General features: G+C 41.0%; 1 protein-coding gene across 8 annotated transcripts in view; it reads left to right on the forward strand.

Moving 5' to 3' along the window:
* Positions 1 to 1,090: 1,090 nt before the first annotated feature.
* The window catches only part of cdk5rap2 (CDK5 regulatory subunit associated protein 2), a 29,988-nt gene continuing 9,838 nt past the window's right edge, over positions 1,091 to 21,240 (forward strand). For 6 of the 8 annotated variants that reach the window (XM_062413201.1, XM_062413196.1, XM_062413195.1 and 3 more), the window contains exons 1-20: positions 12,274 to 12,490; positions 12,614 to 12,784; positions 12,919 to 13,029; positions 13,108 to 13,245; positions 13,356 to 13,535; positions 13,656 to 13,850; positions 13,942 to 14,133; positions 14,337 to 14,448; positions 14,547 to 14,686; positions 15,000 to 15,116; positions 15,239 to 15,382; positions 15,506 to 15,618; positions 15,733 to 15,872; positions 17,504 to 17,644; positions 17,758 to 17,867; positions 18,027 to 18,164; positions 18,659 to 18,739; positions 18,885 to 19,066; positions 19,150 to 19,480; positions 19,562 to 21,101. In XM_062413201.1, coding sequence (XP_062269185.1) covers positions 12,299 to 12,490; positions 12,614 to 12,784; positions 12,919 to 13,029; positions 13,108 to 13,245; positions 13,356 to 13,535; positions 13,656 to 13,850; positions 13,942 to 14,133; positions 14,337 to 14,448; positions 14,547 to 14,686; positions 15,000 to 15,116; positions 15,239 to 15,382; positions 15,506 to 15,618; positions 15,733 to 15,872; positions 17,504 to 17,644; positions 17,758 to 17,867; positions 18,027 to 18,164; positions 18,659 to 18,739; positions 18,885 to 19,066; positions 19,150 to 19,480; positions 19,562 to 21,101 — 4,468 coding nt within the window. In that variant the 5' untranslated portion in view covers positions 12,274 to 12,298. Of the gene's footprint in view, positions 1,257 to 4,392; positions 4,449 to 6,095; positions 6,158 to 6,912; positions 7,024 to 7,450; positions 7,528 to 7,683; positions 7,808 to 8,140; positions 8,320 to 8,433; positions 8,582 to 8,759; positions 8,814 to 11,263; positions 11,450 to 11,594; positions 11,712 to 11,817; positions 11,938 to 12,016; positions 12,110 to 12,271; positions 12,491 to 12,613; positions 12,785 to 12,918; positions 13,030 to 13,107; positions 13,246 to 13,355; positions 13,536 to 13,655; positions 13,851 to 13,941; positions 14,134 to 14,336; positions 14,449 to 14,546; positions 14,687 to 14,999; positions 15,117 to 15,238; positions 15,383 to 15,505; positions 15,619 to 15,732; positions 15,873 to 17,503; positions 17,645 to 17,757; positions 17,868 to 18,026; positions 18,165 to 18,658; positions 18,740 to 18,884; positions 19,067 to 19,149; positions 19,481 to 19,561; positions 21,102 to 21,240 lie in introns of those variants that run through there. The other 2 variants (XM_062413202.1, XM_062413197.1) reach the window with 2 other exon arrangements.

A 21,240-nucleotide genomic window follows, 5' to 3' on the forward strand; every position in this document is an offset into this window, starting at 1 on the left:
AACCGCCCTTGTTTGAACCAGATATGAAAAGAAAAGGGAGTGGTGGGTGTTTCACAGCAAGTCTTCATGGTGGTTGTGTGTGTGTGTGTCTGTGTGTGTGTGTGCGTGCGTGCGTGTGTGTGTGTGTGTGTGTGTGTGTGTGTTGAGGAGGGGCGTGCTAGATTAAAAAATGAAAAATAAACAAAACTGACAAGCTACATCTCTGCATTAGACTGAATCACTTCCCTTGATAAATATTACACTGCTTTTTTTAGCTTTTATACCTTCTCTAGCCCCGCTGAAATCCACAGTTACACCACACGATGGCGCTATGGTTATATGCATTGGACTCATGTTGCAGGTGAACCATCACTCCGCTCAGCAGGTTTCTGAATCCCCCTGAACCTCTTTTCAAATGGCTGATAAAATGTCCAGCCTGTGGTTATCCCTGTTGTCTGCATTCTACCACATGTTATAAGTGAATCGAAGCAATGTGTTAATTAAGCCTCACCAGTCACCACCAGGCAACACACCCTCCAGCCAACTCACCACACACATACACATTACAGTGAAGCGCACTCTCTAATGATGAGAGACAGACTCTCGGTCAAAGCCAACCTAAAAGTTGTAAACAGTAAACGTGCTGCACATTTATCCTAAACTTACGGTTTTATGTGACTGTGGCGATCTGTATATGTCAAGATAATAATGAGTCCTGTGAATGGAAACAGATTTGATTTGAAAACTATGGTGTCAGAAACACTGCACGCTTGTAAACAGAGCAGACATATTTCTGAAGTGTTGCTTTTGGCCAATCGCTTTGTCCCAGAATACCCGAAGCGCACTGCTGCATTTCACAACACTGGAAAATGAACCAACCCCTATGTTTTAAACTGGCATATCACATTTAAATATAATTTTTAACCACTATACAAATAGAGGTTAAAATAATGATAACACAGGGGCATTCTGTTTAAATGTATATCAGTATTATTCCTATTCTATAACGTATCTACTGCGCGATTTCAGGGATTTGAAATATTTCCCACGCAGCTTGAAGGCAGCACCAGTTTCCAACGTGCACACTGGTGACGTTTACCATCTCATGATGGCGGTAGCCTGGTCTGTTTTGAATTCCGTCCCGCTTTTCGAACTTTACGTCGCGTCTCGTCGGTGAAATGTCGCATTATTCCTCCAGGAACATATAACAAGTGGACCGGTATCATGGACTCATTCGCGGGGGACGACGTGACGCTCCCCGTTGATATCAACGGAAGGTAAAACAAACGAACAACGGTGTCTAGTGAGCTAGCGCTAGCATGTGTGTGCGGTGTTGTACGTTGAAGCTAACACACTAATCCCAAAACACTAGTTAGCGCTGCTCGGGCCCCGACTATTAACTGAAACCACACCGAACTAGTAAAGTCACTGTTACTCAGCTATACGATGTTAATGAACGAAGTAACCTTAAGTATATAACGAGTAATAAGCTACATATATACTCAATTTTATAGGTGTGTTAACGTCACGGTTAATAGGAAGTCACTAGTTTGTTAATCTGTGTTGATGTCTGACATTTGGAGAGTCCACATCCAAAGTTGTGTTGCTATGTATGTATTCCTACCTAGCTATTTGTAGCATCAATTCCTATTTGTGTTCTAGAGGAACCAAATGAATGCTAGTTATTGTAGCTAACTGAGAAGTTCGCAACCCTTGTCCTTAGGAAATGTTGTGTTTGCAGTAGCGTACTTGACAGACTATAAGGAAGTCAAAAGACCATTCTTTGAAATATTAATCAGCCAATAACCCTGATGTAAAACAACAATAGTTTTTGTGATCTAGGTCTCATTATGTCCAAAAACAGATATCAAGTTTTATACAGATTCGAGTTGTGGATCAAAATCCAAATAACTTTTTCTTTACGGTATGCACCCACAGTGTTGTAGCCACATTGGTACACAAAGCATGTCATGTTTAGGCTGCTTCCTGACATTACCGTTACAAATCGCATGCAGCTCATTGGACGTCGCTGTGCTGTGAAATCACCACAGTCAATAGTCGAGCTGTCACACCGAGAGTGAAAGAAAGCGGAAATGTTCAGAGCCAGTTTTTCCAGCGTGGTTCAAACTGCTGCAGCAACGTCTCCCTGCACCCTTCGCACAAGACGAGGAGTTAACTTGTCATATGTGTTTTGTATCTTCTTTCCTGCGTCCTCTTCGTGACATGAGGGACGAGTGGGATCGTGGTAGGTGAACCATGCAATGCTCGCTGTGCTCTCCAGTGCTGATGCTGGATAGTGTTTGCTATATATATATATATATAAAGTCTGTAGCTCTTTCTGCTCCAGTGAAACACTAGTCACGTCGGATCCCTGAGTTAAAGTTTGTAGAGCACTTATTTAGGCTGCTTTTTAAATGTCCTAGTCCAGCTGTGTTGTGTTGTGCGTATGTGTGGTCATCCAGATGGTTAGCGTGCCTCAGTAATTCAAGATGATAGCCGATATGTGTGGTGTAAATTACTTATTTGGTAATTCTGAAACCTGACACACATCACTCTTTTGGTTTGAATAATATGGCAGTGTTGTGTACGCTGAGGCGTCACTTAATGTTGTTTTAAAGTCCTCACTGTAGGTGATATTGTTGTGAGTTGCTCTCATGTTTGCCACCAGCAGCTGAACAAAGTGAGAGAGAAAAGAGGAAGTCACTGTTTACAGGAGCTCACATTGTTTCCACTGAGTGCAAGAGGGGTCTGTACAAGTGCAGCACTGGTGGAACAGACGTGTTTTAATGTCATCACTTCTTCATGAGAATATTCTATTTGGGAGGAAGCTTTATCACATGTTGATTTTCAGTGCTTTTATGCTTATCGTAACCCTCGTTTTAGGCTCCTTCCGCCCCTTTAATACAGGAAGGGGTTGCTTGGCATGTGAAACATCTATGAGGCAATAATTGTCAACACATTTTCACCGACCTTCAGCATTTAGAGGAGGGTTATTTTGCTCTTGCTGCTTATTCATCTCCATGTTTTGTTTTGTGATTGTGTCACTTTTACATTTCAAGATCTTTTTTAAATTTGACCACTATCAAAAACCTTAACACAAGTCCATGGTCTAAGTATTTTCAGTTGAAATTATATTTAATGCTCTCCTATATGACATGTTGCTTCATGTTGCTCTAAGTTTGTAATGTGCAGAGCGTTGAAGCAAAACAAAGGTGGGTCGGAGCTGTGTCATAATGCAGTCTGACACCATGGAAGTTATATATAGTGTGAATCGAGCAGGGATATGTTGAGAGTCACAAAAAGGCCAGAGAATTTGCAACTGGACAAATTGGACTAAGAGTCATATTCATATATTTGTATTTCTATAAAACACATCAAAGAGCAATGTCGTTGTTTTTAAAAAGTCTCAAGGGACAGTTATAAAAAACAAATAGTCACAAAGATGTAAACTGTCCTACCATGTACATTTTGTCATTTTAAATCAGTCAAATTTTACATGAAGAACAATCTGCGAAGTTCTACGTTCAAAGAATATCTCACTAAAAGAAACACTAAACAGTAGATCTTTAGTGAAAGATATTGTGAACCAGATGAGTAGCGGAGCCGCTGAGCTTCCGGTGCCAGGGGAGGTATGAGAGGAAGTTGTTCTATGAAGGACATCATATTATTAGTCACAAAGGTCGGGGTCACGGAACACGAGCCTGGACTCCAACAGTGCATGTTTTTGTTGTGCTAGTCATTTCCCTCCTAAAGCTGATTTTAGAAATATTCTGGCAAATGTTTAATATTTTTTACCACAGCAAGGGATCCTTTTGTGTTGGGTTCCTTTCGTGTCATTGTGATCCATATGTGCGTTGCGGATGTTTGGTGCATTGTACCGTGTCTGTGAGTGACACCACTGTCTCTTCACTGTGTGACGCTTCACTGACCAGAGTCACAGTTGTTTACTTGTCCACCAATGAAAGCATTCTCCGTCAACTGCTCTGCCTATTTTCCCTCCTCCTGTCTGACATGAGAGCTAGGCTGCCACTGGCACATGGTCTCACACTCTCAGCCTCACACAAACACACGCGCGTGCAGACACACGCATACACAGAAATGAGGCTCTGCCACAGTGGATGTAAATGAAGCGGAGAGTCATTCTTAAGCTATTTATGGAGCGTCCTTAGGGCTCAGTGAACTTGGCCAGCGTGAGTAATGCATTGCATAAAGTCCTCGCATTGGTGTTTTTCAAAAACCCTAATAATCAGAGTATGTGGGTCCAGTTGAGTAAGGGAGCGTGCTTTGGTTTCTGTGATTTTATTTTTATTTTTTATTCTGAATTTTCATCTTGAATTTGGCTGAAATGTAACCGTGACCTCTCTTATTCGTGGTGACTTGGCTGTGTTGCTAACATAATGATTTTATCCCCAGCTGCAGACTGCCAGACTCCATAGATGCTGGAGATTATTCTACAGACAGCATGACAGGTACAGTAAAACCTTCTTTTGTTCTTTTGTTGTGCTCTTTGTTGCTCAGGTGTGACCCTCCCCAGTGTATTAATTAATACTGCTGCTGATTCGTTGCTATTAACTCCCACACTTGTCTCCAAAGCTATAATGAGGGATTGGCTGGATGATTTTAATGAGCTAATCCCATTTCAATTCATTGTCGTGCTTATGTTGTGTACCAACAATATACTTAGGGATAGGCAATAGAAACAAGCCAGTAAACAACTCATTTATAGATATAGGTGAGTGTCTGTGGCTCTCTGCGAAGTCAGCATGGGAGGGTAAGGCAAAAGGACGTCAAGGAAAACATTGACCTTTGCAGCATTATGATCAAATCTTTGAAATGTTTTACTGAAGTGGGTTTCAAGTAAAAACTATCTACAATGTGATATGATATATATGTGTCAAATATTTAGTAGAGTTTACTATATGTAGCTTTCGGTTTGATGTGTGGGCATGCGTTGGTGCATTTGGCTATTGTATAAAATGTTATAATTCAATGAACAGTGTTGTATTATTGCAATATTGGATTTTCATATTACTTTTAGATCACTGGGATGAAGACCTTGATCTGTCAAATATTTTATTTACTGTATTTATCATAACAGAACATTTGGACAGTAACAGAAAATGTGTATTGTGATTACAAATTCATCAGTACTTGTGCACTTGTTGGCTGATCTGTAACAAGAACCCTTATTTCAGACATACCAATTTAGGTTTGAGATAATTTAGAAAGTGTTTCCCTTTCATAATGTTATCTATCAGAGAGCTCTGGCAAATCTTTCCTGTCCAGACCAGTATGTTTCTAAATCACACTTAATAAAAACATATAGCTAAAGTAATATATCATAATAAAAAATTGCATTTACACTGAAAGAAGACTTTATCTATAAAGATTGTGTCTTGATTTTATAATAACTGGCTAAACTTGTTTCTGCAAATACCTACTGCAAACAATATTCTGTAGGCAGAATCTTGGATAATGTGCATTCTGAACAGACAGAATATCCTTTAATCACTGAACTAGAAACAAACTGACATTTCCATCCATTGCAGCAAGCATCTTGTTTTGCTCCTTCTATTGTCTAGCTACCAATCTTTTATTTTTGGTAACTCTTGGATTTTCCTCGATACTGGCCTCAGTAGGTCTGTCACCACTGTGACCCAAACTAGATTCAGCTATTAAGAGATAAATAGATTTACATTAAAAAATGAGAATGCCCTGAAGGCAACAATGACATAAGCAACATATCTAATTTAGAAATAAAACATACATCACCATTAACCCATACTGCACACGTGAGGTGCGTTTCCTCTCAGGCCATCACACTATGAATCAGGAGTTAGTGTTGTGAAATGTGTTGTTGACGTGTGTAACATGATCATCTGTGGGCTGCCTTCAGCTGGGGTGAACAGGGCTGTCCTCCAGAAGCGGTTTCATCTCAGCTGTAAGGAAACAACACTACTTTCTCTTTCTATTTATCTTTCAGATAAACAGAATGAAGAAAGCTGAGAGTATGAGTTGTTCTTCTAAGCAGAGAAGATTCTCTATTTCAAAGAGTCGACATCGAACAGTAGATTTGACTAAAATTAATCAAAATGTAATTCTTTGTGGATTTACAGTGCCGTCCTTTCCTGAAAAGATGTCTCCTATCAAAGCTCTCACCATGAAGGACTATGAGAATGTGAGTTATTTGTATCGGCCATATTAAAGGTTGACTAATGGTAATCACTTGTAATTGTGATTTATTTATAAGTGGGAATGTAATACATAGAAGTTGTCACGAGTTTCGGCAGTCAACTTTACCTCACCGCAACACAACAGGGTGTTACTGATTTATTACTGACTAAAACCAAACCGTCTGACCATTTATGGAGATTTGGTGATGAAAAGTGGTTGTAGGAGGAGGAAATACTGAGGTGGCCCGAAGCCTATATTTCAGCATTTGAGTGGAATGCATGCTCAGATTTTTGGCTGTCCTGTCCGGCTGTCTGCATGATTAGAGCTTTAAGGAGGGGTCTAGACTTCTACCTCCTCCCTTTGACTGTCAACCCCAACCCCCATTACCAGATGTATGCTGTTCTGAGCCTGGAGCACAATGATGCACAGTCCACTTCCCGCACATTCACTCTCAAACACACATACAAGCATGAAGGCCTCCCTTCATTTTAACAATAACCATACACACTCTCCTTTTTTGCCATGTAAACATGTCGTCCTGCTTTTCTCCGCAGACAGAGTGCTTCACTTCTTTTATACTTTGACCCAAATATTTGACTTAACATTGTTTTCTCATCATTTTATTTGATACAAATAAAGGAAAGTCAGATGAGAGTTTAGGTTAGATTACCACATACATTTGAATGTAAAATTTGCTGAATATATTATCTTAGATTATTTACTTGTGTATTGAAATGTTTCTTGTACATTCATTTGCAGCAAATCACAGCTCTGAAGAAAGAGAACTTTAACCTGAAGCTGCGCATTTACTTCATGGAGGAGCGCATGCAGCAGAAATGTGACGACTCCACCGAGGACATATTCAAAACGGTGTTGTATTTACTTTATTATGCACACAATATGCACAAATGCTCTAAATCTTAATCATGCATACATGTTTGTCTTTAGTACCTTCTGTTTCCTGTGATTCAGTCTTTCTGACCAAAACTTAATGAGATAAGTTCACTCAGCTGAGGTTTGCTCACCTAAGTCCCAGTTTTATTAGAGTGAGATGTAAGCCCATTGGAATCTTCCATCCTCATTTGGAAAACTTGTGTTTCTTATCTTCTCATTTCTTCATGTGAAGTGTAGTGTCATCTAAGAATGTTATCTTTATGTGTAACCTCCAAGCTAAACCTCTAAGGGGTTATTGATTTGCTCATATTAACAACCAACTGTCATGAAGATGGATTTCTTCTTTGTCATGGCTCCAGATTTTTGATCTTCGACAGTTCTGTAATGAACTGTCTGTTTACAGAACATTGAGCTGAAGGTGGAGTTGGAGTCTATGAAGAGGGACCTGGCAGAGAAACAAGAACTGCTAGTGTCTGCATCGTAAGTACTGTTCCCTATACAGTCCCACTGTGTCAAAGATCAATCGCAGTTACATTCGCATTTGCTGTCATTTCACTTGGCAGACAAATGTCATGAAATCCCAGAACTGAAATAGTACTTTCCTGTAAACCCTAATCTCCATTTGAATGTTTTTAGGAAAGCGTTGGAAAGTCTGGCTGGTCGAGAATCAGGAGAATCCCAGCGTGCCAGAGAAAAAACTCAGAGAGAGATGGATGCTCTCCAAGATGCATCTAACAAGAGGATAGCTGAATTAGAACAGGTTAATCAAATAAATTGTTTCAGCCTAATTGAGTTGCTAATATTGATCCGTTTTGTTGGTCTGTGTTACTTGCCACAGCCAGTATTTTAGTATTACTTGACTCCTTGAGAGCACTATTATGTTTTTGTTCCTCCCCCTATTAAGTGCCATATCTTGCTTTCAAACTCCTTAGTCTTATGTTCACTTATGTCGGTGAACACAATCTGCAGAAATATCTGTCCAAATGTTTCTGATGCAAGTCCTAGTAGTCCAGTATGTAGTACAGTAAATAGTTATCCAGGTTTAAGAACGGCCTCATTACGTGTCTTAATTTGTGTTTTTGCTTCATGTCAGTGTCTGCAAACAGCTCAGGAAGAGGTTGGTGAGATGGCAGCCATTGCTGAGCAGCAAAAATGCAAGAACATTAACATGGAGAAGCAGCTCCAAGCCCTGGGTCTACCAAACACCTTCACCCCTATAGCAGTCCCCAGTGTAATCCACGACCTGCAGCAGGCCCTGCAGGAAAAAGACAAGTACGGACAGGAGATAAACACAGATACATTCATGTTTTTCTTAACACAGACAGAAACAGTTTTTTTTTTTTTTTTTTAAATATTTATTTATTGTTTTGTTTTTCTTCACAACAGCATTATTGAGAAACTCAAGATGACTGAAAAGAACCAAGAAGCTTGGATCAATCATAAGAAAAGTTCAGACCAACAGATGGAGAAACCATCTTCTGATCATCTTAAACAGTTGTCTGAGCTCATTGCCCAGAAAGACCAGGAACTAGAGGTATGTGTCTTGATTTAATTTTGCAAGCTTCCTCTGTAATGACGTCAAAATCATTAATATGATAGACCTAAAAAAAAATTCTCAGCCAGTAAACAACTGAAACAACTGAAACTTAGATTGAGCAGTAGTTCAAATCTGAGAAGACATCTGTTTGACCTTTTAACTGGTTTTTTTACAGGCACTGAGGGACGAGCTACATAACAAGGAGGACAAAGGACTACCTGACCACCAGGTTGGTGATGTTTGGATATTTCCTCCTTAAATCTGACTGTCCTTTCCACCAGTCAATTTTTCTTAGATATTTGGCTTTGTTACCAAAGTCTTTCCAAATGAGAGATTTTTTTATGCCAATTAATGTCATGCTCTTTTTCCAACAAACCAAATGCTAACTCAAATGTGTGAAGTCTGTCAAGCTCAAACATTAACACCAACGCATGGAGCAGGCGCTGTTGACTTCAGAGGATGATCACCGTTGTTTTTAACCCTCAGGAAATGTGCTTTATGATTTTTGCTCCATGAATCAGTGAGGTCCCACTTTCTTGGGGTTTTCATTTGGGCTTTAATCAGTTTTTTAACATTTGTTTCACAGTAGGACCCTTTGAGCATGATTATAACATTGGATAGGAGGGATTTAGATGTAGCCAGAATTGTCTCTTAAATCCATGTAATAGCTGCTGTTTCCACTACTGGTGCTGCTTGATCATAACCTGTTTGCCAGACATTGGGATTGATTGGATTGGTTTGTAGAGTAATCTCTCGGCATCCCATGATCCTTAAATGGCTTATTAAACCTGCAATGGTGTATTTTTAGACTTTTATTCTATCTCTGCTTTGTTATTCGTCATTCTTGCTATACGGTTTGGCGGCTGACTTTTACGACACACATCCTGAAGATGAGCTCAGTTCATTTGGTTGATGTAAGTATTTTATTGCATCATTGATGTTAAGTTTATGAATAACTTAGTTTATCACTTTAGAAAGCTTTAGAAATTTGGCAGGGCTGGTCGAAAATGGCCATTAAAACACCATGCAGGCTAGTGAAAGCAATGCGTTGTTGATGTTTAGAGTGGAAAGCTTTTAGTTGGTCAGTGTCCATGGTTCTTCATTAGGCCTTGGCATCTGGACTCGGGTCACAGAGTTAAGACTGGATTACCATGCTGTCTGGAGATGGTTCTGCTGAGGGTTATTTATGGCCACCCTTCCCCATTAAAGAAAATACAACAGTGCAACCTTTTAGTGTTTGTCAAAAAGGAATAAACAAAAGAATGTGCGGCAAGTATTGCAAATGATTTTGAATACAGGACAAAATATATCTACTACTAAACCTGGGACATGCTACTACTTCCAATTGGCCTATCTGTGACAGAGGTGTAATGAAAGGTATGACGGCAGTGGTTGCCAGAAAACACCTACTCTAATCTGAAAGCAGATTTTTTGATGTACTGCCAGGCAGGTGGTCTTTATATGGGATGACCTGCTGTTGCTATCTCTACCGGTCCCTTAGACAGACATCTGTATGGAACCAACAAACTACCAGATACTAAAGGCATTTCGGAAAAGGTTTAAGGAGATGGTCTTTCACTGACCATGACACAGATCACTGCAGCGGTCCTGGAGGATTTGATTTGATTGAATGCGTTGGGGAGAGTGGAATAGAGGCGGGAGCAGGGATTATTAAAGGCTTAGGGCTTATAGTGCTCTGTACTCTGCACTTCTCTCGCAGATGCAGCGAGAGGAAATGATAGATGGCTCTTCCATGGCTGGCAGGCTAACAACCATTTGGTCACTAGACAGTTTGCATTTCAGTGAGAGGCTTTAACTTGTTTTAAGAGAGCTGGAACGGAAGGTGCCATGAAAGACCGATGTCGTATATGTGGTGCCCGTCTGGCAGGCAACCAGTGTCGCTGGATCTTCAGCTCATCAGCACAGAGGAAGCTACAAGTGATCTTGTCCCATGTCCTGGGCTGGGAGGTGACTCGCGATGGTCGTGGCGAGTTCCTCTGTGGGAAATGTGTTTTCCAGCTTGAGAAGGTGGTACAGTGGGATGTTAACATCACCCAGCTGCAGGAGGACCACAACAGTCAGATCCAGAAGCTACATGCGGAGAAAGAACACATGAGCCAGTGCATCGTCCACATCTACAACAAAAACAACCCAAGCTTGGACAAGAGTGTTGGGGAGAGAACTCACTTGAAATCTCCACCCAGATCCTCTGGGGTGGGCAGTCCTGATGAAGGACAACATCTTGGTGAGATTGGACGTGGTCACTTGGGGAATTGCATGAGAAGGTGTGTGAGTCTGGACAGAATTGTTAGTAGAGGAACAGTCTCAGGGCGCTCAGGCCTCAAGAGCAGCAGGCTTGGGTCAGGGCCAGGGCTTGATGGATCTATGAAAAGCTTTGGTCTCAGAGGAACACGCCAACGTTCAAAGAGTATGTACTTTGACCTGGTCCAACGCAAAGGCATAATACCCAGATCTGGATTCAAAGAACTCTCCACATCCCTGCTGTCCTTGAATCGAGAATTTTCCTCAGACACTTCTGCAGAATCTCCACCCAAACTGAAACTCGTCAAGGCCAAAGTGTTTGCTTCCAGGCATGGTGACCCAGGAGGAAAAGTCCAGGACAGAGCACTGCTCCGGAGCTCCTCAAATCAACCATCTTTGATCTCTGACTTGATCCAGCTTTTACGCTGCATTTCCAAGCAACCGGTCACTGCCCCTGCAGGAAGCCACATCCCTGTCCTGAAGAGACTAAGTACTGGCCAACCCAGACCTGGAGCAATGCGCAGACACAGAGAAGCAGAATTGAAGTCTCTTCATGATCTTACAGAGGAATTTGATGATGAATATACCTCTGTCAGAGTGGAGGTAGTTTTTTGTATATTTTCAGCTTGGCTAACCACTGGAGCTCTGGTAATGAGCTTTGACAGGCAGCAGCTTTGTTGCTTAGTAAGCTAGAATTAATTCACTGTCTCTTTCCTGTGTTTGTGTGCTGCCTGGATTCGCTGAGAAGAGTGAGGTTAGCCGATTGGAGTCTGTCAATAAACACCTGACTGAAGAGCTCACACAGACAAAAAGCACCAACCAGAACCTGACAAAAACACTGGATGAAATCCAAACTCAGTACAAGGTATATAGAGAGGACCAAATACATAAGGAATATTAAAAAAATTGCCAAATATTTTTGAATTATGTTTTTTTAATAACATCCATTATAATAATCTTTATATAAACAGACCTTGTCAGGGAACTTGGAGCAGAAAGAGAATGAACTCAGCTTGGAGGAGAAAAATTCTCTGAAGCGAGACAAAACAATCCAGGGGTTGACTCTGGTCCTCAGAGAAAAGGAAAAAGAGGTAAGGTTCTTATCACAAATATCTGTTTGTCTTTATGATGCAATGCTCTAACAAATCAGTCTGTCTCTGTATTGCATAGATTGCGGAGCTGTGTCATGAGATTGAGGACAGGGATGACGCTCTAGCCAAGGCTAGAGAAGCAGCACATAAAGCTCAACTACAGAAATACCAGGCAAGTACTGCACCTTTTTATGGAGATCTCAACCGTATGTATAATAATATAAATGTTAATACTAACTCCTTGTTCTGTGTATTAATACACTTAATTGAAGAGAAGTTAGTATAAATATTGCAGTATATGTAAAGATTAATATTTCTTGTGTATCTTCCCCAGGGAGCAGAGGAACATCAAAACCTATTAATGTCAAAACAAACAGAGCTCTCCCAACTCCAGGGGGAACACCATGTCAAAGTGCTTGAAGCACAAAAGCTACAGCGAGCCCTGGACAGAAAGGAGCAAGAGCTGGCTGACTTGCAGCAGGCAAAGGACCAGCTGGAGGTAGAACTGGAGGACCTGCAACAGCATAAGAAGAAAGGAGACAAAGCCTTGAATGTAAGCAGGAGGACAGTAGTTCTCTAGTGAAAATTCCCAATAAAGCACTCTTAATCCTCTTCTTACCAAACTATGCCCATACAAATATCATCTTTTGTGTGTATTATTAATTTACCCCTCCAGGATCTTAACAATCAGCTGAAGAAGCTAAGCGGTGAGATTGGGGAGAGGGAGAGTGCTCTGGAGCAGCAGTACGAGGAGCTGCTAGATCAAACCAATAGAAAAGTGCAGGCCCATGAGGTCACCATCCAGCGGCTCACATCAACCCTGACTGATAAAGAGCAGCAGCTGCAGGTGCGACTAAAACATTTAACATTTTCAAATCAAAATAATAAATCTATTTGTTTGTAATCATATATTTTCCCATTGGAATATCTGCCAATACATGCTTTACATTTTTTTATCTTGTTTTTCTTTGTGTTCATCAGGAGTACATAAATATGGTCAGAGATTTTGAGCAAAGCAAAAGCCCAGGAGGAAACGACAATGTGCTTTCCAAGCTGCGGCAAAGATTGAAAGAAAAGGAGAAGGCTCTGGAGGTAAAAATGTCTTCTGTGTAATCTTCTCACCATGGTGACTATAATTAGATTCTGAAATTCTCTTGTTTGCTCTCTCAGCAAGCGCTGGATGAGAAGTTTGCTGCCATTGAAGAGAAAGACAATGAGATTCACCAGCTGCAGCTGTCTCTAAGGGAGAAGGAAAGAGACCTGGACAGGCTCAATAACTTACTGTCGCACAACGAGGAAACAATCGATGTGTGTAGATATCACCATGTTTGATCAAGAATCAATATCTAGAGTCTAGAAATTGGAGTTTTGCCTTTGTTATCAGTAAAGACTTTATTTTGATCAATCTCTACCTCTAGAGTTTCGATAGTCTGATTAAAGAGAAGGATGTGGAGCTGCAGCATCTTGTAAATACACTCAAGAACCTTCAGAGAGCCAAGCAAGATGTAGAAGATAACCTGAACAGATCACTGAGGGAGAAGGACTCCATCATCATCCAGCTACAGCTCTCCCTGGAGGGCAAGACAAAGGACATGGAGGTTAGTTGACAAATATGTCGCCCTCGCACCCTCAGATGTGACTTGACCTGATTGATTATCCTCAGGTGTGTCTGTAAGGCTATTCTTTCTCTTCTTCTAAATCTGTCTTCTTGTTTGTAGGAAATGGCCAAATCCATGCTAAGCCAGTCACAAACTAATGCACATGACCTTGCTGAACAGATGGGCCAGAGGTTAAAAGTCACAGAGGTTATGTTGGCAGAGGCTGTTAAAGCCAGGGAAAGGCTGGTTGCAGACAATGAGAGCGCCGTGGAAGGTCTGTTGGCTACAATCAGCAGCAAGGACCAACTTCTCAAGGTTAACATTTAAAGCATCATAGTGATTGATTTGGGGGAAATCTATTTGCATAATATGCACAGCAATTTGTTCTGTTTTTTTGTCTGAGCAGGAGTCAGCTGAACACTACAACCGCATGTTGTCGGAGCGTACCCAAGACATTCAGCAGCTGAAGAGGCAGCTTTCCGACAGGCAGCAGGAGCTTGCCACCGCTGACATGCAAAGCTCTGTAAGAGCCCAGGAGGATTGTTTAGAGACTGCAAACCTCCGAGCACTGCTTGCTGAAAAAGAAAGCCTCATCAACGTAAGTTCCTCCGGGATATAACGGTGTCACTCATCTGCCTAACAAGGAAAATAAATAAAAACTTACTACATACCACATACCACATACTCCTTTCCTCCATTATGATTTCAAATCACATTGTGGCCTCTATCTGGTTAGATTTCTGCAGAGAATTTATATACATGGTTGAGTGAGCAAACTTTTATACCTTTGTAATTTTGCAGAAACTTCTGCAGCATGGTCAGGAGAGAGACCAGTTTCAGGCAGAGCCGGATCGTGTGTTGGAGCTCAGACAAACTATCAAAATCATGCAAGAGAAGTTGGAAGAGAGAGATGGTAAGGACATAAGTCCTTATTTAAGATGTCCACTGGATATTTTTAAGATATTGCACTTGTCTATTCTACATTTGATTCTTTTTTTGCCTCCACTGAAGCTGAGATGTATAGAAGGAACGTTGAGGATAATGTGGAAAACGTTCCATTCTCAAAGAAGACCGTCGTCATCCTGAAGACGGAGCTAGCACAGCAAACTGAGGCACTGAACAAAGCCCTGAAGAGGGAGAATGAACTGAAGGTCAGTTGGTTATAGGGATTCAAAAATATGGTGGTTGATACAGATGCCATGAAAAGTCTTGTTTCTCGATACCAAAGAAAACATAACAAAACAATAAATTTAATTTATTTCAACACAAAAAAATCCTTTAATAAAAATATATAAACAAACAAAAAAACAATAGTTGCATGTAGTAAAAACATCTATTTAAAATGCTAACATCATCAGGATTTCCTCTAGGATTTTTTTAGCTGCAGGAACATCCCTGGATGTTTATAAACATTGTTCCAAACAAATGTCTTAATTCAATCCCCTTCATTACATTTTTATCCAGATCTCATTGGCGGAGCTACAGTCTTTACTGTCTGAGCTGGAGGGTCGCAGTGAAGGTCAGACTGCTAATATTGACTCGCTGACTTCCACTCTGAAGACCAAGGATGAGATTATCAATGTAAGGATCCCCCCATTCACAGACTCCACCTCTCTCAGTGAATGATCTACTTTGGATAAACGGTATTTAAACTCCTTGAGGTCTTTGACATTTTTCTCGTGTTTCTTTTTTTCTTTGAGAAGGTTCTTCACCAGCGCCTCGGGCAGAGGGGGGACAGTCAGGGTGATCATATTCATAATCCGGTTATTGGCTCTGGCGTGGAGAGATCATTCCCTGGACTCCCACAAAGAGAGAGAACTTTGATCGGTGGAAACAGCCAGCAAGAGGTAAACTAAAAACATGAAACAAAATTTGAAAGAAAAAAAAAATATATATAATAAATACAAATCCAAATATTTTAATGATTTAACATTAGCCCATCTCTGTTTTTATTTTCTGTCTCCCTTAAGGCTTTGCCCAACCTTATAGCCATGCAACAGGAACATGATGTGCTGAACAAAGCCCTGAGAGCTGAACAACAGCTCTACTCCAGCCTGGTCAGGACTGTAAAAGAGCAGGACAGGTGAGGATAATGGTCAGAGTAACTAAACATCATTTCAACAAATGAGTGAAAATAAAAACATTATGTTGAGTAGGTACATTTTATTGGTGTTATTAATATTTATGTGTTTTGCAGTGCCCAGCGTTTCCACGCTCTGCAGCTGGAACTGACTGCAGTACAGCTCCTCAGGCAGCAGCTAGAGGAGAGCATCAAAACTAATGAGGAGCTCAAGGATGACTTGGAGAGAGAGATACACAGAGCAAAACTCGGAGAAGGTGCAGTGCAAACACACTGGGTGCTAGATGACAATGGGGAGTGAAAACAATAGAAAAGAAACATAATAAAAAAAAGCTTATGATCACACTAAATCATGTAGATATATCCAAAACATATATCCATAAATCCAATGGGATACATACACAAATACGCCTTTCTTCATTGTCCAGTGTGTTTACTCAAAAAAGACATCCTGTCCTCTGTCACTTCATTCTGCATGAGCACCTTGTCCCGTCACTCATCTTCTTTGTTCTCTTTCTGTTACTGTTTTTACATCATCACATTATCATCTGCATGTCTCTGCTGTTTTCTCTGTCCCTCTTCAAGTACAAGCCTCACTCTGTCTCCCATTTTGTCTGTGAATAAAGGCTGCTGCTGGCCTCTTTTCTCTCTGTCTCTCACTATTACCATCCTGTCTGCTTGTTTTCACTTCTCCATTAAAACATTTGTCTGTTGAATGCATCAGCTTTCACCACTCTGATTAATGACCAAATCCATCCAACCATCTGTCACATGACAGGATTCAATGGCATAAGCATTTCATTATATAAGAACTTTGCACGTTATAAAAGGTTTTTATACTGATATAAAATTATTCTATTGTATCCCACTATAGTGTGGCTCAACTGAAATTGATCCTTACAAACAAATCGCAACATTATTCTAGTATGACACCGCATAGTTAAATTACCCTACAGATCGATAAAGTATCAATCTATCTTTTAATCTCTTTCTATTTCTATTTCTTTCTCTTGCTCCTCTCTCTCTCTATTTAATTAAATTAGTGCTTTAAATGTAGTGTCACATCAGGACGCAGTCTAAAGACTAATGAAAAGCGCCACTCTATATAGAGGTAGTCGTCTAAGCCAACTAAGTGTCTGTCTGCGTCACACATGCATGTGTGTGCATGGCATGCTCATACCCCGCCCCTGTCCAAAAAGAGCCAGGTGTATAAATAGGTCAGCTGTAAGTAACAGGCCCATGTGCCACATTTACACTGAAAATGCAAAATATTGTAGTTATAGTAATTAGGACTGAATATTTTTCCACCTTTCTTGTTTTGTTTTAAAATCTGAATTGTTTATATAATTTCTGCATATGTGTGTGTATGCCATATGCAGACACAAAAATAAGAATTTCTTAGATTTTTAAGAAGAAATCTAAGAAGCTGCAGATGCTAAAAATTTCTTTATGCTCTGCAGCGTTTTGACTCATAAAATTTGACTACAAGCATTCACAATTTAAATAATGCAAATATTTGTGAATTTTATTACGCATTTAATATCCATGTCAGAATTTATCAAAACAGTTTTATCCAAAATGCATATTAACTTGATCAGTGATTAGACACAGAACTGCATTTATTTGTATCTAAGATTTTTGCTTACTCGCTAATCTTTAATATCTGTTGTTTATTATCATGGTGAAAGTATTTGCAATACAAAGTCTAACAAAGTTTTAGCTGAAGATGGTAAAGCATGTAAATAATTGTTAACTTAAAGCTAAACCATTCAGATTTATTGACACATTAAATAACTTTACTGCACTGTAATATTGTTACCTTCAGAGAAATTTACTGTCTTGTCACCCCAAGACATGGTTGCTTGTAACCCTCTGTGTATCTGTTCAGGCATGGACCTGACTGATCCTAAAGAAGTCGAGAGCATGAGACATCAGCTCGAAGACGCACAGCGCTGGAATGCCTCTCTGCAGGCTCGCTTAGGCGCAATCCAGAACCGGGGAGGAGGGGTCGGTGGGGCCAATGATGGTGGTACGACAACAAAAAAATACACTGGACTTTACATAACAGCTTGTCCTGAATTAACTTTTGAGATTTAGCAGACAAGTCTTTCCCTGACCATAATAATTTTTTCTATGCTTCAGGCGACACTTTGAGTTTCATTGGCGATCACACTTCCTACATGAGTATATGTGTGGGGGAGGGGCAGGATGACAGCTTGTGTCAACTCTCTCCACAAGAGCTAAAGCAGAAGGTAAATTCCTTTTGAAAACTCAAAGAATTTTAGAAAAAAATAGTCTCTTAAAAATGATTAACAGTATCTAAAACTTTAATAAATTGGCATTGTATGTCATCAAAGCTGTCGGAAGACACTCATGCAAGTGGATACAAAAATAATGCTTCTGTGTTTTAGGTGGTGGACCTGCAGGATTGTGTAAGCAGACTACAGACTGTAAACCACGACTTGCACAGCCAACTGTCTCTGTTGGAGAAGTCAGAGCATGATGCCTCCAACAAGGGCGGAACAGATGTGGTCAGCCCCTGGAATCAGGTTAGAAGCCAGATATGATGGCTGCAAATTTAGAGAGTTGAGACTTCAAAGTTTATTTCCTAAATCTAACAACAACAGTCACTTTTTTTCATTAATCAGCAATGTGTTTCTACAGTATTTCCACATTTAGAAAATACTTAAGTTATTGTCTAACATCCATCTTTATTAGCTTCTTTCTAACCTTTGAACCTACACCTTGACCTCTGTTACTAATGTATCTTTACTTTGTGGAATTATATCTGTTGTTTCTCACTTGTGTCTTGACTTTAGTAGAAAATAGACCCTCTTTTTCTCTCCTTCACCTTTCCTAACGAGTCCCTGTTTTGTGTTTTTTATCTCTGTCCCATAAAATGGTCTCTCTTCGCCATGCCACATTAGACACGTCATGCCATTCTGCTGTTGCTGTGCAGTGTTTTATGGATTCTGTTCCCTCATTAAGTTTTTCTTTTACCAAGCCATGTGTGTCATACTCGCCTCCCATCCCATTACTCTAGCAGCTAAAGAAGACTCACAGTGACAGGAAGCATCACCCTGGTAATGACAAAGAGAGCCAGACAGACATCAGACTAGGACAGGTATGAAACACACGATCATTTAATATAAAGAGATTTTGAACTATTTCAGCTAAAGCTAAGTGTAAATATTCTGGGGTTTTCCCTTTTTCTTGTGACCTAAGATCATATTTCTAAACTACATATTTCTAAAATTTGTCATTTTCAGATGGTGTCTGGAAAACCATTTGGTAATGTGAGTGTGGACAGTGGCCTTGGCCAGAGTAGAGAACATCCTCAGTCTGGCAACAACACTTTGGACACTGGAGAGAGAGAACAGAAGAAAGGAGATGTAATGGCACTAAAATCCCTGCTGTCTGATTGTGGGGCTACATCAGTCTCACACCTTAGGTAGTTTGTTTTCTATAACAATCCAGATCCTTCTTATATCCACTGTAAGGTTCAGTAAACTGATCAAATGTCCATTATTGCAGAGAGAAGCTGCTCAGACTGACATCAGAAAATGTGGCGCTGCGGGGTCTACTGAAGGAACAAAAATCTGCAGAGTGGAAAGAAAAAGAGAGCACGGATGCCTCAGGGAACAGCAGTGATGGACAGGCTGAATTGAGGCACAGTATGGAAACACTGCTAGTCGAGGTGTCAAATGAAAAGGGAGAGAAGAACTCCCATGAAGTGCCAGATGGAGAGGCTCCTGTCACAACAGAGGTAGTTGTCAACACTGCCGGGGGGGTTGAAAGGCCAAAAATTAAAGGACCAGGCCAGCCACACATCGAGAGTGGAAAGCAGGATGTCACAAGGCATGGGGTAAGTACTGCAATAGTAATAGAAAGACACACCATGTTTTTGACTGTTTAAAGTAATTTTTAATGGTTGCTTCATTTGTAGGCTGGTCTCAAATCTCGCCTTCCTGTTCCTGTGAGACTCAGAGTGGAGACTGGCAGTAGCAGCAGCAGCAGCAGCAGGCAGTCTCCTAGACCTGAGCACCTGAGAAATGACGCACTTCCCAAGCCTCATTCAGATGATATGTTTGGGTCTGATCAACAATTGCACGCAGACACGGACTTCTCAATATCTCCACAGCAAAGCACTACCACTGCACAGAATAGCAGTGGTCCAGCAGGGTTGGACAACACCCAGGCTGACTCTGTGCTTTATACTCAGCTGGAGCTCCTCCACCAGGAGTGTCAGGAGAAAGAAGCCCTGATCAACAAGCTCAGTGAGCAGCTTGCTGATTGGGAAGAGCTCCACACTCAGCTTCAGGAAAAGGAACAGCTTAATCACCAGTATGTTGAGGCCCTTCAGGCTGCAGAATCAACTATTGCTTACCTGACTGCCTGCAGTCTGGACAACCAGGGAGGATTTGGGTCACACACTAGTTTGGGAGGAGGTTCTGGTTCTGTTGGTTCAGATGCTGCCCTCCACAGTCGATGCATGGAACTGCAGAAAGCCCTACAGGACAAGGAGGAGCTTAACAACCAGCTTATTGAGCTTGTGAACATGGCAGAGAAAGCCATCACCTTCTCCAACAGCCAGGAAAATAATCCAGAAATCAGGGATCTTTGCTTACAGATAGATGCCGCCCTACAGCAGGTAACAGCATCATCAAACAGAGACAGCCCAAGAGGTGTTTCTGGTGGCACTAACGCCTCAATGCAGGAGATGCAACGACACACAGACTCTTTGCAGGAGGCCCTTTGGGAGCAGAATAGGCTCAATGCAGAGCTGAGGGAAAAACTGAGGGATGCAGACGCTGCTGCAAAACAGGGCTACAACAGAAACAGTGCTAGCCAGGATGGTAAACGTTCGACGCAGATAGTAACACAAAAGGGCTCAGAGGAACACGATGGGGCAATGGGAAGTTCTGGTGACACTAGTTTAACTCAGGATTTGACAAAAGCTGTAATGAACTGCCTTAGTGCAACTGAGTGTGCCATTGCCTCACTAGCAGAACACTGTTCAAATCCTGGCTCCTTGACTTCTGCTAGATCATCACAGATCAGCTCTGACCTGCAGATGAATTTAAGCAAACTTCAGAGAGCCCTGCAAGAGAGGGAAGAATTGGGAGAATCCACCCAGATAAAAACAACCAAATCCAGCAGCAACTGTTCCACCGCTGCAGCTGGAACAAAGGGACAACTTACCAGAGATCTCCATCAAAATCTCTGTCTCCTCTGCAAGGTCTTCACTGATCTCTCTCACAGGATTTCTGAAATGAAGACTTCCTTAAAAGAAGAGAAAGGCCATAGAGAGGAGAGCGAGTCCCACAGGACAGTGCAGGATGGAAAGGGATTACCACCAAATGTTCAGGCCCAGCTAGAGTCTCTCCACAAGGCACTGAGAGAGAAGAAGAAAGCATGTAAAAGCTTGGAGGAGAAACTGGCCACCGCTCTTACCGAGACAACCTCCCCTCAAACTGCACGGAAAGGTGGGTTAACAAATGCAGAGATGCTTCTAATAATAATACATATATAAACATATACATATACATGTAAAGTTAAACACTTTCATGAAAGCATATTGTTCAGGAACACAGTAAAGGAGAGAGACGAGAGTCTGTACGCATT

The sequence above is a fragment of the Platichthys flesus genome, chromosome 19 (assembly GCF_949316205.1).
Source record: "Platichthys flesus chromosome 19, fPlaFle2.1, whole genome shotgun sequence".
Classification (NCBI taxonomy): Eukaryota; Metazoa; Chordata; class Actinopteri; order Pleuronectiformes; family Pleuronectidae; genus Platichthys; species Platichthys flesus.